The sequence below is a fragment of the Chaetura pelagica genome, unplaced genomic scaffold, assembly GCF_000747805.2.
Source record: "Chaetura pelagica isolate M959 unplaced genomic scaffold, ChaPel_1.0 scaffold67, whole genome shotgun sequence".
Lineage (NCBI taxonomy): Eukaryota > Metazoa > Chordata > Aves > Apodiformes > Apodidae > Chaetura > Chaetura pelagica.
This window is the reverse complement of record NW_009954107.1, coordinates 4,411,365-4,428,342: the sequence shown is the minus strand read 5'-3', so window position 1 is coordinate 4,428,342 and position 16,978 is coordinate 4,411,365. Positions and strand designations below refer to the sequence as shown.

The following is a 16,978-nucleotide window of genomic DNA, read 5'->3' as shown; positions in this document are numbered from 1 at the left end:
CCTTCAAAGTACAGCAGTGATGTCATGAGACATTATAACCTTAAAGCCTTTCATATAAGGATTTTGTAATTCATTAGACCTACTGACATTTAGAGTTTCAGACATCATGTATGCAGTATACAAAAGCATTAATTTTATAGACAATTTGGAAGAGTGCCATAATGGAGGGCAGAAGTAGAAATCTGACTAATTTCTAGGTAACAGGAGATACGGAAAGTTAAGACATTTTTCAGCATTTAAGATTGTAGACTTGCACTAGAGGAGGTAATTGATGGATAAGTAAGTCTCAGATGGGGCCACTGTAATCTATCTTATGATAGATTGGTAATGCTGAAATTGTAGTTCTGTAAAAACATGCTGCCACACAGTGTTAAGTCTTGCTCCCTCTTTACCCATTACGCCTGCAGCTAGCTGTGGGGTCCTGTCCCACCCTTCACACCTGTTCTGAACTTCACGATGCCTTTGCACGGCATAACGAAAACCGTATACTGATAATGAATAACCAAAAGGTCTCAAGCAAAATGGTCCATATAGTCCATAATTCAGCTGAGGTTATGCTTTTTCCCAGGTTATACTTTCTATGACATGGGAAGAGTTCTGTTTCAAAATGTAGTGTGACTTTTTTTTCACCTACCTGCATAAGGCCTCAATAGCATCTCTGTCCAGAAAGTCATGTTCTCGCTTGACTAGAGCGATGTCAATCGGAAAAAGGAGATCTGGAGGAAAACAGACAGACAAGGAATCAAAATCACCCTTAGTTCCAGTGTTATTTCGAAACAACCATATGCTTCCAGTTGCCTCACCAAGATGCCAGTGATTGGCACTTCTCAGGTAAACAAACATTACCATCTTAAATGCTTCCTTTTAACCTACAGGCTTTCATGCAGCTTTGATGACTGAAGGTTCATATGCAAAACAGGGGGGAAATGAGCAAAGCACACATGAAGCAAAGGCAGAGAAAAAGAGGCAAACAGTGAGCTCGCTATGTGACATCAGAAGCTGAAACTGATTCAGGCTAACTAGCTTTATTTAAAATTAATGCACATTCTCCATTGAAGTACTAATATCTCCAATTGAAGATGAAAGTCAGCAAACCCCAAATCTTTGGAAAATAATGAAAATCAGAATCACTTTGGCTGTTAATTGGGCTATTTAAAATGTTGACACTGTTACAACATTAATGAGATATGAACTGAAATGAAAGTAAGCAAAGCTGTGTCAATCCCATACTGCCTCCTCTCCTTAGAGAATTATTTAGATAAACAACTGGGAGAGTGAGGGGGAGGAAACAATGTTGGCAGAGAGTTGAAAATTTACTACAGCTCTGAAGCAGCAACCACATATATATATTATTTACTGTCCTCCACAGATTCCTGACTGTCATACAGGTCCTGATCCAGCATTCCTTGCACAGTCAAAACTCCCACCAAAGCCACTGGCTGCTCACGGCACACAGCAACACAAGAACACACTCTGAATACACTGTTGCACTTGCACACAACATTCCTGGTCCAAGTGATCATAAAATATTTTAATCTCTAGAGATTAGGAAAGAGCTGAAATGAAGGAAGGAATAGGATTGCTGCTGTTAGTTTGTCAAAAAGGTAATTAATATTCTGTTGTGTTTTTTTTTAATACCAATAGATAAACTCTCAAATGAACTATTTGTCTTGATTTTGCCTCAAGAATTAAAAAAATAATAAATAATTTTGTGAAATGCAAGAAATTCTAGCTTTTCTACAGAAAACTGCAGTTTTAGCAAAGCAGCTGACAAAGGGTCACTGATTAATCTCCATTGTAAATGTGTACTGCATGAGACCACTCCATATAGATGCCATCTCAGAACTCTTGTACTATACCAAATTGATTCATAGGTCTCCCCTTCACTATTTTAAGTGCAAGGTGCAAGTAAAGGGGTTGAAAACATTCAAGTAGCATTTTCCACCAGTGCTGATGTAAGTTCTTCCTCTGAGAAAGTTAGAACCTTAGAATGCCCACAAGAAAACATATGGAAGAACTTAGATATGAGAGGTGACTTGGAAGAAGTTGATAATCTGCACAAGTCCTTTTTTTTAAGCTGCTGCTGTTTTTGTTGTTGTTGCTGCTTTGCAGGGGTCTTGCAAAGGACAATGGCATATTGTTTTCATATAAGGACAGCTGTCTTTTCAATGGGTATGGTTGGCCTTGCTCTAGCCTCTTTGCTTTCACCTCTGCAGTCCTTTTGATGTTAGACAGGACATGGTCCTACATTAGAAATCTTATATGTTTAGAGCTTTTAGGTAGAGCAACGGTAACCATAAGTAGCACATTTTCTGAACACAAGTGATTTATTGCATTTACAGCTCTGCTTAACATGAAACCCACAAGCCCATATATTCAGCTGTGAGTCTTGTCCCCAGTTTTAACAAAGACTGGAAGTACAGTCCCAGCTCTGCATCCCAAAAAAATATTGGCAATTCCATTGGCACAAACAGAACAAAACAACAAAATGAAAAAAGAGGAAGAGCAATAATAAAAGGAAATTTAATTTCTGAAGCAGCAAAAGTTTTGCCAAGTGCTGCTTTTGATAGTCCTATTATCATCTCATATTGCCAATGCAGCTGCAAATCAGAGCTCAACGAGATCATTTTTCAAGGTCAGCTCAGCATTTGCTGTAATTTCCAACAGTTATTCACTGTAAATAATGGACTTTCTATGCTCATTCTTACAGGCAGCAGCTGCAGTTTGTCTTATAAAAAAGAAGAGGCAGATAAGAGTGCATAGGAATTTCATTACAATGCAAGTAATTTTAGGTGGTGTGTGTGGGAAATTCTGAACACTAACATACTTCTATAAAGGACCACTAGGATGGCACACTTTTAAAACAAACTTCTGCATGCTCCTCTGCATCAGAGTGTTAAGAAAAGCATGTCAAATCTGCAAGCTCTTGGTAGGTTAGAGGCAATGAAGGCAATAGTTTTCCTTGAGCAAAACCTTTGTAAAAGCAGACATGCAAAGTGAATCCATCCCACAGACAAATACGGTGGGCCCAAGAGTCAGCCTGTCAGTCAGTTGATTCTAGGAGCTGCTGCACATGTGCACAACAACAGCCTGTATGCTCTTTATTCCCTTCATAGTGATTCTGTGTCTAACACCCCACAACCATACATCCACAGAATTTCCAACCTCTGCTCCATTAGGAGAGCTGGCTGGCAGAGCTGGACACAGCTTCTGTGTTTCTCTAGGACTGGGCTCATAGCAGTGGACCATTAAACTTACAAAAAACACGGCTTATTTTTGCTTTAACTACAGGGAAGTAGTGGTGCTAACATACAATCTGTGCTATGAGGGTATTTGGAAGATTGAGGCTAAAAGAGAAACTTGGAACAAATAGAAACTCCAAAAGCGTTTTAGAGTCTCACTGGATTTGGTACATCTATGCATGTGGCGCATAGCAGAAAGCAGCCCAGTTCCTGAAATTCATCCTACTTGCTGGCACTTCAGTTGTGCCCCTGAACCTTATCTATTGGTGAGTATTACATCTTACTGTCCAAAACTTGCCAGGGGATGATCAACTTGCAATCTCAGGTGCCTACCTTCATACAGCTGCGCGTACTGTGGGAACCCGGCAGCCCGCAGCCAGTCACAAGCTTCCTTGGCCTCTATTTCTGGAAGAGAAAAAAAAAGACACCTTCCAATTAGTGATCTGCAAAGCAAAAACTTCTTCTCCACCATTTCTACTATCCCTGTTACAAAACAAACATGAAGATATTCAGCAACTTTGAACTGAGGAACAGGTTTGCTTATCCCAGTTTGCTTTTCTTCTCAGTTTGCTTTTCTTCTCATGACCAAAACACCTTTTAGATTCTGGGAAGTCACCAGTATTCATCCACAATTTACCAACAGCTCATCATTTTAATAGTTAGGAGAATCAGGCACAGATATAAACTGCAGGAGTTATGGACTATTCTGTACAGGTTTTGTTAACACTAGAGAAACCAGCACTGCAATCAATTTGAGCAGTATTTGTTCAACAAATCTTATGATCGTCCTGGCACAACTGTTTTGCCTTGACAGAAATTCCTAGTAGAGCTTGTAGAATTGCACTTTAACATCTTGTAGATAGTACTGCAAGACCCAAGCTCAAGAACAACTGACACACTGTACTGCAGTTCACTCAAGCAAGCATTTCCTACCCAACAAGAATCTAATTTCACTAGAGGTCTTCAAGATATTTATGAGTTACTTGGTATGTTACAGGAAATTCAGCTAAATTTCCCTCACACTACCCAAACCAGCATGCCGCAAAATGAAATTATTCACATACATACACATGACACCAAAAGAAAGGAAACATTCTGAAGGGGTTATATTAGTCTGTGAATAAATCACACATAAATTCATTAGTTACCCAATAAAAGCAGAAGATTATATTATCTTATTAGCTCAAACTAGGACAATATAAAAGCTATTTAGGGTATTCTCCAAGTATTCAGGAAATGGATTGAATTAGTTTTGTTCTGAAAATTCCAGAAAGTGCTACTGGGAATGTAGCTTCCTGCTTAGACCTGATCAAACAAACAGTGAGCAATCAGAAGCTCTTAAGATTCAGTTGGCTTAGATTACAGTCACTGTTCTTGATGCTTAATTACATATAACTCAGTAGACAATTTTGCCACCTACTTGGTGAGGATACTATAGCTACCTGCTGCAGAAACTTCGTGCTAACGGTTTTGCTCAGAACTGCTCAGACTACAAGTTACTGCATATAAGGCAGTGAAGAGCCAAACGAAACATCAGCAAAATACCTCAAGATTTTGGCACATTATGATACAGGTACACAACTAAAATCAGAAGAAAAGGCAGGTACATTTTAGTGTCTCCAAAATGATGGCAACGCCCCACTAATTTTCCAAATTGCTACAACAGGGTTAAAATATTTGTCCTTTGCCAGACTACCTTGCTAAGATACATACCCAAACCAAGGGGTTAAGGTGAGCCAACACACAACATTCCAGATAAATAAACAGCTAAAAATCCACTGTTGCTGAAGTCAGGACAAGCAGGCATTTGTGTAACTTGTGTTTGCTTCACCTTTGGGTTATGGCACCACATGAGAACAAGCACGTACAGACATATTGACTTAGCTACTCGTTAAGAAAAAGCAATCTTTGATTTCAGTTGCAATTGTAAAGTTTTGCCTAAAGTAGCACTTAGATTTTGGTATCCTAAGGAAATACATGAGAAAGTTAATAAATAAGGGAATAAAAAAGAATCTAAAATACATTTAAAACTTTTACTGATAAACCAAGAACAAAGAACAGGGTATTATTTTCTCAGAAGCAATTAAAATACTGAAGTAAAAAATCTGCAATTTGTTTTTAAGAGTCTTTAAAATAGAATGTGCTATCTTAATGGTCACATCCTGCAGAAGTGTTTGGATTGAATGAGAATTTTACTTGATTTAAAACTGAAAAAAAAAAAAAAAAAAAGATCCCTGATAACCAGTATTTACAGTAAAAAAAAGCAGGTAGATGCTTGCAGTACAATTGAAAAAAGTGTCAGATTCCTTACTACTACAGTGGCTCTTAATTGTGTTTAAGTATTTGTTCACAGGTCCTTTACTGAGCACCCCAGGTGTATGACCTGTTAAATATTTCTAGACCTAGAAAATGATGAATATGCATTTATCAGACTTTTTTTAATGTTCTCTACAGAAGCTTTGTGTACCTGCACTGCAAATATATATGCAAGTTATGTGGGAGTCATATTTTATGGGCATCCAGGTGTTAGGCTCCTTTGGGATTTTCAGATAATATCTGCTTAAAAAATACGTTTGAGAATCTCCCAAGAAATGTACCTAGGCAATAAACACCTGAGTTATTCCTGGGTGGACACAAGAAATGCAGAGAATAATAGAACACTAGTGTACCTGGTCATTGATTAGGCTAGGCAAATTAGTCTAGAGCTAGGTACAGGGCGGCACCAAGGGTTTAAAAGCAGTATTTGCCCCATATACATCTCAAACATTTTGGGAAAGCCATGACTCTAGCCTCTGGGTCCTGTTGCAAGTCCTTGGTAGGGCAAAAGGTTTGGAGACTTGTCTTGAAGAAGGCGCCAGGGAATCCCCTGCAGCCATGGCTCTCTCTCCATGTCACCTCCATCCCCACAAAGCATGTGTCAGAGAGGGACATGGCAGAGGTATAAGCAACAGAGCAGAGGCTGGACCTAAAAATTCTGTTCAACACCAGTTGGCCAAATCCAGGACTGTTGCTGGACTGCACAGATATGCTGTGACCAGTTGCACAGAAAGGTCATTGCCAACCCAGTTGCCCCATCTCAACCCTGCTGGTTACTGAGGAGCCAGAGTATGAATGTGAAATTCAAGAAGATCAAAATACAGCCAGAGGGACACTCCAGTGTAAGGTGCACTGAACAGGCTGCACAGAAAGCTGAGTACATAGAACAATCTTCCTCATATGAGAGATACAAACTTACACAGCTGAAAGCTTGTAGAGATAAAAAGTTCACAAAAAGTATCACAACTTAACTGGAATCTGCTTTTGAGAATAAAATACATTAGTTAAACCTTAGGTTCTGGCCAACTCATTTAAACTATGCTGGAGGAGAAAGCTCACTCCCACACTTTCCAAATACCTGCTTTTCTTCCAGCTCAGCAGCAGCTGCCCCAGAACTCTTGGTTTGCCAGCTGCCATGGTTTCATATCCAGGTGGCCATGGGAATATGTACAAGTCCTTGTCATCTGGATCAATGGCCACCTGGATAATGAGAGACAAAAGAGAACAGAGCTTCCAGAATTGGATTTTTTCACTATTTCTAAAAAGTTTTAGAAGGGACAGGGCAGCCAGAAGCTTTTGCTCAGATTCCCAGTGAACCTGGGATCCAGATCCGGATAACAGATCACCTGAGCTATGAAGTCACTGCTGAACACAGCATCTGCTTGTCTGGGGACAGCTGGGAGCCACAGGAAGGAGAGGGAGCTTGCAGAGGAACTCTACACTGCTTTCAAACCCCCTTCAGGTAAGTCCTACTTCAGCCCAAATTAATCTGCCATGGTGTGCAAAGCAATTTCCCTCCATGAGTATCCTTCTGATGAAGACCTTGCAGATGAGCTGAGAGAAATTGCTGCAGGCAAGGGACTGGTCTCATTCTCTCCTCACTGTCCCATCCCTGCAGTCTCACTTCCTTTCTGAATCCAACATCTTTGCCAGTTAAAACTTTTACAATAAATTACAATTCAGTGTACATTCCAGGCATAAAATATATGTACAGCTTTTCAGATGTGCATTCTGTGCCCTTCCCCAGCAGCAGGATGTTCTTGTATGAAAGAAGCGCTGAGAAGAAAGAAATCATGCTATTATTTCTAAATGTCCTGACATTCAAGAAAATCTCTCAGAAAGTAAACCAAAACAAAACCCCCAAAACAAAAACAACAACAAAAAAACCCCACAAAACCAGAAAGGAGTACAATGAAGTCTTTATTCTTTGTGTCGTGTAAGCAAACAGCAGGCAAATGTGTTAAAGAGGAAACAGGAAATTTTTATTGGAAACAGCTTTATTTGTTAGTCTGTTTCACAAAGCAGGCCTCCATGCTCAAATCGAAGGTAGGAGTTCCTTTTGTGTGTGGTTGGGAACCATTAGTCCTTATTTACCCACTTCCTGGGGGTTAGGAGGTCCCAATTCTTCCCCAAACTGGTAAGAGAAAATGGAAATTTCTAACTTTAATTTCAGTTAATCTTGGTTCCTCACCCTGCAAGTTGCCAACTTTAACACTCCATAGCAAAAATGTATCAATTCATGCTTTCTTGATACTGCAGTTGCAGAAGGGAGAACTCTAAGTTGTCTATAGTTTTTTGTTGGATGAGACTTTCCTTCCTACAGAAAATAAAAACTACACAGTGTGATGCTGCAATAAAGTTACTTTCAGAATCATACAATCATAGCAGCCTAGATAGGAGCAGCAAGATAATTTGCTTTCATTCTTCCTTTCTTTTTGCTTTCATGAAATAACACACAAGTACCAGCTTTTTCAGGGTCTTCAGGACGAGGTGCAAAGCAGATGTAGCTTTGTACAGTCATGAATCGACTCCATTTTCACCTAAGTGCTAAACATCATAAGAACAGCTCTTGCAAGCAGATGGTTTCCTCTTGGCTCAACTCAGACACCTTTATAGCCATATTAGCACCTTCACACATCAGTTAGTTCTAGTCATCTCTCCTTTTGGCTTGGTTGAGAGCGCAGATTACAAAAAACTGTGTCAAGACTGGTCAAATTAATGCTCTTAAAATAAAATTTAAGGAAAAAAAAAAGTCTTAATTGCTGAAGGCTCACTCCAATGCTATTGCTATCAACTCATTTGTTTGGATTAATTTGGTCTTAATTTTGACCACACTATTGCAGTTGAAATTCACTACTGGACTTTTTCAGAAAAGGAAAAGTACAGTTTAATACAAAATTATCTTCCTGAATTAGCTTGCAGGAGAGTCTCTCCTCTAAAATGCAGAGCATATGATTTCCCACCATGAATGCTAGAAATGAACCCATTTGCTCCTTACTGGAAAACTCAATAAACTACCTGCACATTTTCTAAGGCAAACATGGAACACAAAGGAATTATTTACCATTCAGGACTGATGCTTCAGTTTAATGGCTGAAAAAGGGCTTGCATGCTCAGAAGCTTGTCCTCTTTTTCTGTCTGTATCAAAATTACCTGTCCCTACTTACTGTGTCCCTCTGAAACTTCTGGTGCTTTGCGAAATTTGTGTTCTGACTCCAAAATGCTGTCCCGAGCTATTAAGAAGCTTGAGCTCATTCAGGATCATATTTTTTAAGACCAGCTGTGGTATATATGAGAAATACTCTCTGGATAGAATTCCACTGCCCAACTTCAAGCAATCATTTTTCCAAGAGCTTGAATTACATCCCTGACTTGTGAATTATGGTCCCAACACTAGACTTGATCACACTATCCGACCACTCAGACTATAGATACATGAACACGGATGTGAAATCTGAGACAAACCGGGAAAAAACTGCACTGTGGCAGCTGTCTACAAATAAGCAGGCCAGGCACTGAAAATGATAAATCGGTTCTGTGTAATGTCATATGCCTGCAGCCCTTTAAAGCTGGGACAGTATGACTTCCTTAAGAGTTAGCCTGCAATGTGTCCATGGCCTCAGATGGTTTTCACTTTGAAGAAATGCGACTGTAGGTTGAAAATAATTAAATTCCTTTTCATAAGTCTGTTTTTTCTCAAGCCTATGTAGTTAACTATTCCTTAGGCAGTATCACTACCTTAGTTCTCCACACCTTTCAAGGAAGCAGCACACAGCAAAGACTAAAGGAAGTAAAAATGCAATTAATGAAGAAACAGCATTTTACAAGGATAACACACTCTTACACTGAAACTTCGTAAGTTGGTTAATAAACATTCAACCACTAAAAGCTACAGAATTCTGAAAATCCCATTAAAAACTCTTGCCAAATTTCTACCATGGTTGGAAACTCTTCTTATTCTAAGAGAACAATCTAATCTTACACAACTGTCCTAAAATATTAGTCTGACACATTCAGCCCATGAAGGACTCTTTTCTAGAAAAATCATGAAGCCCAAAGAATAGCAAGTACGGCTTTTAAACTGATGCGAACTTTCAGGTTTGGAAACGAAAGCTAACAGCCTTCCCAAGATGATCCCTTCACTTCTTTCACCTTTAAAATACAACTTACATTTTTCAATAGCAGCTGCCTTTTTTTGAGGTGTTCCTGTATTTCCCTGTGCTTCAAATGACACAAGCTGTGACCTCCACTTCATGCTGCCTGCCTCAGCAGTCACTGATTTGGATGCACACGCAATTTTAAGAAAACATTTCTTACCCAAAGCTTTCTGGGGGAAAAATACCCCACAAGTTCTTGAAAGAAACCATATATGACACCAAATATATATACTGCTTTGTAGTCATACAAACCCTAGGAAGAGGTGGTGGTGGGGAATGTTACTCAAATATTTCTCAATTCTATGATGATGACTGAAGAAACACTCTCCTTGTGCTCCTGCTGGCTTTGCATTCAGTATGGGACTGGCTTTTTCAAGTTACGAAGCCTTGCAGCAAGACAGTAACTATGCTGCTGATGTTATGCATAAACCACAGGACACTGGGAGAAACAGAGTATGTTTGGAATTTGTGTGGGAACAGATGAAGAAGTAAGGAAACAGATGTTTAAGATCATATATTGATATTTTCTCTGAAAAAAAGTCAGGAAGCTTGAACACTTTTTTTTGTCAGAACAGCTTTTGGAAGGAGCAAATGGCTTACTTCCACTGATGGGGTTTTAAGTTTGTTTATTCCCCTAATGATGAAAGCTAAATTAAAAAAAACCCATATATATATAATACTATATATGTATCTGACTGGTTTCCAAAATATCTGCATAGGTGCAGCTTGGATGTCATTTCCCTCCCCATGAACTGTACCAGGTTACACAATATAGTAGTTTTAATTGATCACCAATCCTCTTGGCTAGCACAGGAAACACAATACTGCTTTTGTGAACCAAAAATCTAATTAACTTGAATTTCCTTTTCATAGTATTCCGCACATTGAAATAACTTAAGTTTTTAATCTCAAAACTTAAGGAGAGAGACAGCATTTGATGAAAATGTTTAAAATGTTTGGTGATAGAGCCAACATTTGTTGAAATCAATGGGAACCTCCACAATTTTCAGCCAAATTAAGCCCTTCCCAACATGACCGTACAGGTCTCCAAAAGCCAACTCTTTTTCAGGAACAAAGGGGATCAGTTTCACAGTTCTCCTCATTATTTTTACCCTAAAATACATATATAAAACGAGACATCTGCTTTCTCTAAGTCCAGTTGTGCTCTATGGCTCATCCTAAGCATGGGAAGCAGCCCAGGTTTTCACCCAAGCACATGGAAAGGCAGCGCCCAGCAGCAGGAAGGCAGTGAGGGCACAACCACCACCCCCAGAGCATGCCATGGCTGGAAAGAGGTCCTTGCCCCTGTCAAGAGGATCTAGAGCAACTGTTAGGCTCCAAAAAGCATCAAAGCAATACCATTTCAGGAATTAATATGGAGCTACTGGAATAAAGGATACTCCCCATGCCTCTGTCAAGCACTTTTCCTATATACTCTGGAACATATTGCAGTTACTGCCTGTTTTTCACACTATTAAGTATGCTTCTAATTGCACAAAGTCAGCTGCATTGCTTCCTAATTTGTTGAAGACTTCGGGAAAGCATTTTCTGGGACACAAAAGGACCATCACAACTCCTGCTTTACCTTGTAAAGAGCAATTTATTCCTAACTGTTTTTTGCATTTTGAGCATAATACATGAGGATTAAGAAAGAAATTTAGAAAACAATGCAATATATAACTAACTTTGTTTAAGCAGAAAACTAAAGCTTCATACAGCAGTTTTCCTGCCAAAGAATGATACTTCTTATAGATTAAAGATTGTCTCCTCCATTCATTTTTTAAGCAGGTTCACAGATGAAGAGGAACAAGATGTCAAGTGACACAAAAAACCTTAAGAAATAATTGGGCACGTGGGTTATTTATCTGCCCTGATTAACACAGGGTGGTCTTGGAGGAGGATTATTTGGGGAAGAGAAAGCAGTTAGTCAAATCCTCTGAAGGAGGTCATGTTGACAGATTCCAGAGTGAGAAATGAATCCTCCTCCAAAGACCGGGAAATAGAAGATGACTTCAACCTTCCCTCAGAAATGACTTGGTTAGAGTGACCTTTGAGAACATACTGGAGGGCAAACCGTAACCGTTGCTACTCCCAAGCCCAGCATAAATCTCCCATTACACCTTGTCTGCAAGCTAGTAAACTTGCACACTGTATGCAAAGCTCAAAGCAAAGGCTCATTGAGCTCTGGAGGGAGGCAAGAGTAGGTCCTGTGTAACAGATATTTCCTCTAAAAATGCCCAGAGTCTGGGTTACCTGTTCAGATCTAGGAAATTATAACGGTACAAGACCTGATCTAAGCTGTCTCAATGGTTCATACAGATGAAAATAGATTTCATACAGACTTACTTCTTCTAGCTTGTTAAGCCTGAACCTCAAAACCATCTCTGGTGTATGGAAGGAAGACTACCTTTGCATCACAACCATTTAGTGCTTACCTCATTGATAACTCAGTTCCCAAATGGCACCCTGTTTGGTTGATAAAACGCTAAATAAATACAAAAATAAATACAAAACACCAGTGGCAGTGAAACAGCCCAGCTTAAAGCTGGTGATATCCCAGTGCATACCTCTTTTCCTAAATCAGAATTAAAGACACAAGCCTGGATTTTCTCAAAGCAAATATTACTAGAACTTTCTTTTTCCAGGTATTATCAACTTTGTTGTACTCTGTCTGTGGTACTGCACACTATTCTCAGTATTTGATCTAATGGTCACACATTGACAGGATGGTCTAGATACAGCAAAGCCTTGGTAGCACTGCAAAGTCAATGCAGCACTGCAAAGGAAAACAGAGAGACTATGTATGGAAAGAAGAAGGGAAATTAAACAGGTCATGAAGCTTCACACTGTAAAGTTTCTTGTATCTTATAACACAGAGGAAATCTGTCTGCAATACACACATGGAGAGGAGAGGGAAAAGTAGCCAGCAGAGCACCCAGTTCTGTGAATCCACAGGGTCACAGGAAGAAGATCCCCAAAATGGAAGAATGCAGAGAAGTGTATTTTTCTTAATCCTGAATCTTCAGTAAATGACAAGAATAGGTTGGGGAAGGTCAAACTATGTCCACCACTGGTTTCAGTAAATGTCTTTCATGCATCTCCTCAGGAAGTGTACTTAGCACAGACTGACATGGGCATTTGAATAGAGATATTTTGACAAATATAAAATAAATCTATTTAAAACCAAGTGTAAGGAATTCTGCCCCATTTGTCCCCACCAGCAGTAAGTGAGCCATCATATTACATCTTCATTACAAGAGAGGCTGGTTATAATTTTTTCTTGATCCAGTCACATCTAGCACCATCCTCTCCAAGGGAAACAAATACTAGACAATACTTGAAAGAATATTCATCCTAACATAACAATCCTTATAATGCTTTTCTAAAGATACTGAAGTACTTCAGAAAGATGTCTAGTATTACCTGTAACTTTCAGGTAATGAAACAATGAATTGAAGGTAGCTAGTAAAGTAATTCTTGACTTTGTTCTACCTCTACCAGTTATGTCAATGATTTACTGTGCGATTAGACCTACGATTTCAAAGGTATGTTGTGTGGGATACGGTAGAACTCAGTGTTATCAAGTACAGCCGAAAAAACATCAATTGAAAAGAACAAGAAAGCTCCAATAGCTGCACAGTCCTCTGCCTCTTTCATGAGACTTGCTCATCACTGCTGGAAGAGACTGTTACTTACTTGAAACAGGAGAAGGGGGAAAATAGAAGAAAAAAATAAAAAGGAAAAAAATAAAAGACTTGAAAAGAAATTTTGGAAATAAAAAAAACACGTAAGACAATTTTGATACCCTGCACCAGTCAGAATTACTGATGGCATAGGTACGAGCAAGAAATATGCCTGGAATTCCTTAAATTACCAAAGTTACTGGATATCTACACTCCCTACATCATTCTGGCTGGATGGTGGGGCCCAAAGAGTGGTGATCAGTGGAGTCCAATCCAGCTGGCAGCCAGTCACAAGTGATGTTCCTCAGGGCTCAGTGTGGGGACTGTTTCTGCTTAACATCTTTATTGATGATCTTGATAAGAACATAGAGTGTATTATTAGCAAGTTTGCAGGTGACTGTGTGAGGACAGAGAGGCTCTACAGAGAGATTTGAATAGATTAGATCGTTGGGCTAATGTCAATGGTCTGGGCTTCAACAAGGCTAAGTGCTGGGTCCTGCACTTGGGCCACAACAACCCCATGTGATGCTACAGGCTTGGGGAAGAGTGGCTGGAAAGCTGACTGGCAGAAAAGGACCTGGGGGTTCTAACTGGCAAACGGCTGAACATGAGCCAGCATGAGTGTGCCCAGGAAAGCCAATGGCATCCTGGCTTGTATTAGAAATAGTGTGACCAGCAGAAGCAGAGAGGTGATTGTTGCCCTGTACTCAACACTGGTGAGGCCACACCTGGAGTGTTGTGTCCAGTTTTGGCTACCTCAATTCAAGAGAGATATCGAGGTGCTGGAGCAAGTACAGAGGAGGGCAATGAAGCTGGTGAAGGGCCTAGAGAATAAATCTTATGAAGAACACTTGAAGGAGCTGGGAATGTTTAGTTTGAGAAAAGGGAGGCTGAGGGGAGACCTCATCAGTCTCTACAACTTCCTGAAAGGTCACTGTAGAGAGGTTGGTGCTGGTCTCTTTTCACAGGGAATTAGTGACAGAACAAGAGGGAATGGCTTCAAGCTGCAACAGGGGAGGTTTAGACTTGACATTAGGAAAAAAATTTTCACAGAATGAGTGGTTAGACTGGCATAGGCTGCCCATGGAGGTGGTTGACTCACCATCCCTGGATGTGTTTAAGGGTTGTTTGGATGTGGCATTGCTGGATATGGTTTAGGGGAGAACTTTGCAGAGTAGCGATGATGGTTGGACTCAGTGATCCCAAGGGTCTTTTCCAACCTGAACAGTTCTACGATACGAGATAATATAGTGTTTTGTAATTAATTCCCCTTGAAACACTAAGGATCTGACTGTAGGCAGAACAATATGATACCCAGTGAAGATATATGAATTACATAGGGTCATCATTTCTTTGTTTAGTGCAGCATGTTTTCTCTGAACTGCAGATCATTTGATTGCTGTATTTCTATAGTATGCACAGGAAGGAAGGGGAAACATCTGAAGTTATTTTTATTTCCCCAAGTCTTCTGGCTATACTGTATGAATGCTAGGGTGGGTCTGGCATTGTCTGAAATGTGTCAGGGTCCTTTTGCATAGCCTCATTTCCTTCTTCCTGTTGCTAGGAAGGATAGTTAAGCATGAAAAGTGCTTGTTTACAGTACAGGACCATCCTGTTAAACACAGGAGTTCTCTTCCTCCACCTCCTTTTAACCAGCCAAGGCTGCAGTTGAGTTTATGCTGAAGCCAATAGCCAATAGCTGAAGCCAACTTCAATCAGTAGGGAACTGGAAAAGAAGTTTGAATCTCTCAAGAAGCCCAAACATAACATACTGTGGTGTTCTGACCAGAAAAAATTTTATCATGCAAACTGCATCTCCAAATATTTGCAGAACTCATAAATTCACATGCCTCAAACAAACCATTGCCTAGAATGTAATGAATTAGCAGAAGCAGGAAAGTAAAGTCAAGTCACCTCTCATCTCCCTCTTCTAGGAATCCAAATATAAACACTCAAGATTAGTGCCTAAAGACAACTACAGTACCTTTTTCCTGCCCCCACCAGAGGCAAAATACACAGAGTATTAGTGAGCTTCCATGACTAGCAGATGTCTTTTTCATCACTGGCCCAGCAAGGGCAGCTGCAGAACTGGCTGGGAAGATCCTCTGACTCAGGAATTAAAAATCCAAGACTGAACCTATACAATCGAGATTTAAAACCCAAACAAAAACATGACAAGATATACTCTGGCTTATAACTGCCACTTAGAAATGAAATTTAACAATAGCTCCATGGTGCATAAAACAATGTATCTGCACTTCCTTTCGATAAAGAAAATCAGTTAACAAACCAAGTTATTTTAAAAGAAGATAGAGATCAGGAAGTCCTAGAGGTTACAAAAGGTACATTCAAGTGCTTTGATTTCTATGAACTTGTAGATGAAAGGAATATTCTTAAAGCAATATATACATCTTCTTTTTCATATACTATAATCAAATAATCTCAGCCCTAATCAGGATCCCACTGGCAAAATTCAGTAGTAAACCCAAAATGATCTGCTAGAGAGACACAGATCCTGCTTCCTGGCCACCTCAGCCTTCCTCTTTTTTGTTGCTTCTACTGGAGATGCAGATCAGGATGTCTACAGGTTACCAATAAGGGTATCTGAGAGACAGGATAGCAGGTTACAGCTGTGGAATCAACAGAGGTGCCTAATACCAATTCCTGTTGCTGTCAGCCAGCAGCAGCCTGGGTGCCAGACAGAGGCTGAATCAGTCTGACACTGAACTGTTGACAGATTCATACTCAGAGGCTCGCATGAAATCTCCTTGTCTATTATTTCCCTTAAGTTCACTACAAACAGCCTTAAAACATAGCCTGACTCAGAGCACTGTCACTGATTTGCTGCTGGGAATTTCTTGATCAGGGCAGGGCAATTCAAACAGATCACCCTCCTGTAAAAAAAAAAAAAGTATCTATAATTGATGGCTAAGATCAAATTACATTCCTCAGTCTTTCAATTTACATGTGTTAAGTACTATGACACATCAGGCAGAACCTCCTGACCTAGTTAAATACATTGTTTAAATGTAGTTATTTCCTTAATGCTCTAATTATCCCAAAGAGAACGGGGGAATACAAAAAACAGAAGAGAAAAAAGACTGCTGTACCCATAGAACTTAGTGCCCTTGACTGGCAGTAGAACTCATTAGGCTAATGGCAACACAAGGCTCAACAACTTCACAGTTACGGTGGAAGTTAAGTCATTGGTGGTTGCTTGCAAAAGTAGGGGAGGGTGATACGGAAGGTAAAACTGCCAAACAGCATCGGTTTTCTGTTTGCCTGAAGAAGGGGGCTGGGGTGTGGGGGGCGGCTGATCCCAAGTGGCAGGAGGTGCAGCTCCCGCGCCGGGATCAAAGCGGCCGGGGGTGACAGCAGGGCTGCCCGCCGCACGGGGGGGCCCCGCGCTCCTGGGGGCACCGGGCTAATTGCGAGGAACTTCAAAAGAAACCCGACGGTTCCCGTCTTGCAAGGAGCCCCGGTAAACAAAAACCCAAAACCAACAACAGCAAAGTTAAGCCCACCAAAAAAAAGAAGAGTGGAGATGGGCCACGCTGCCTTTCAGAGAGAGGCCGCATCC

General features: G+C 40.2%; 1 protein-coding gene across 1 annotated transcript in view; it reads right to left on the bottom strand.

The window, feature by feature from the left end:
* DLC1 (DLC1 Rho GTPase activating protein) overlaps window positions 1-16,978 on the bottom strand; it is a 215,476-nt gene that overhangs the window by 21,390 nt on the left and 177,108 nt on the right. The window contains exons 5-6 of the mRNA XM_010002489.1: window positions 3,576-3,647; window positions 635-716 (exon numbers count right to left, since the gene is read on the bottom strand). Of these exons, the coding sequence (XP_010000791.1) occupies window positions 635-716; window positions 3,576-3,647 (154 nt within the window). The remainder of the gene's footprint in view (window positions 1-634; window positions 717-3,575; window positions 3,648-16,978) is intronic.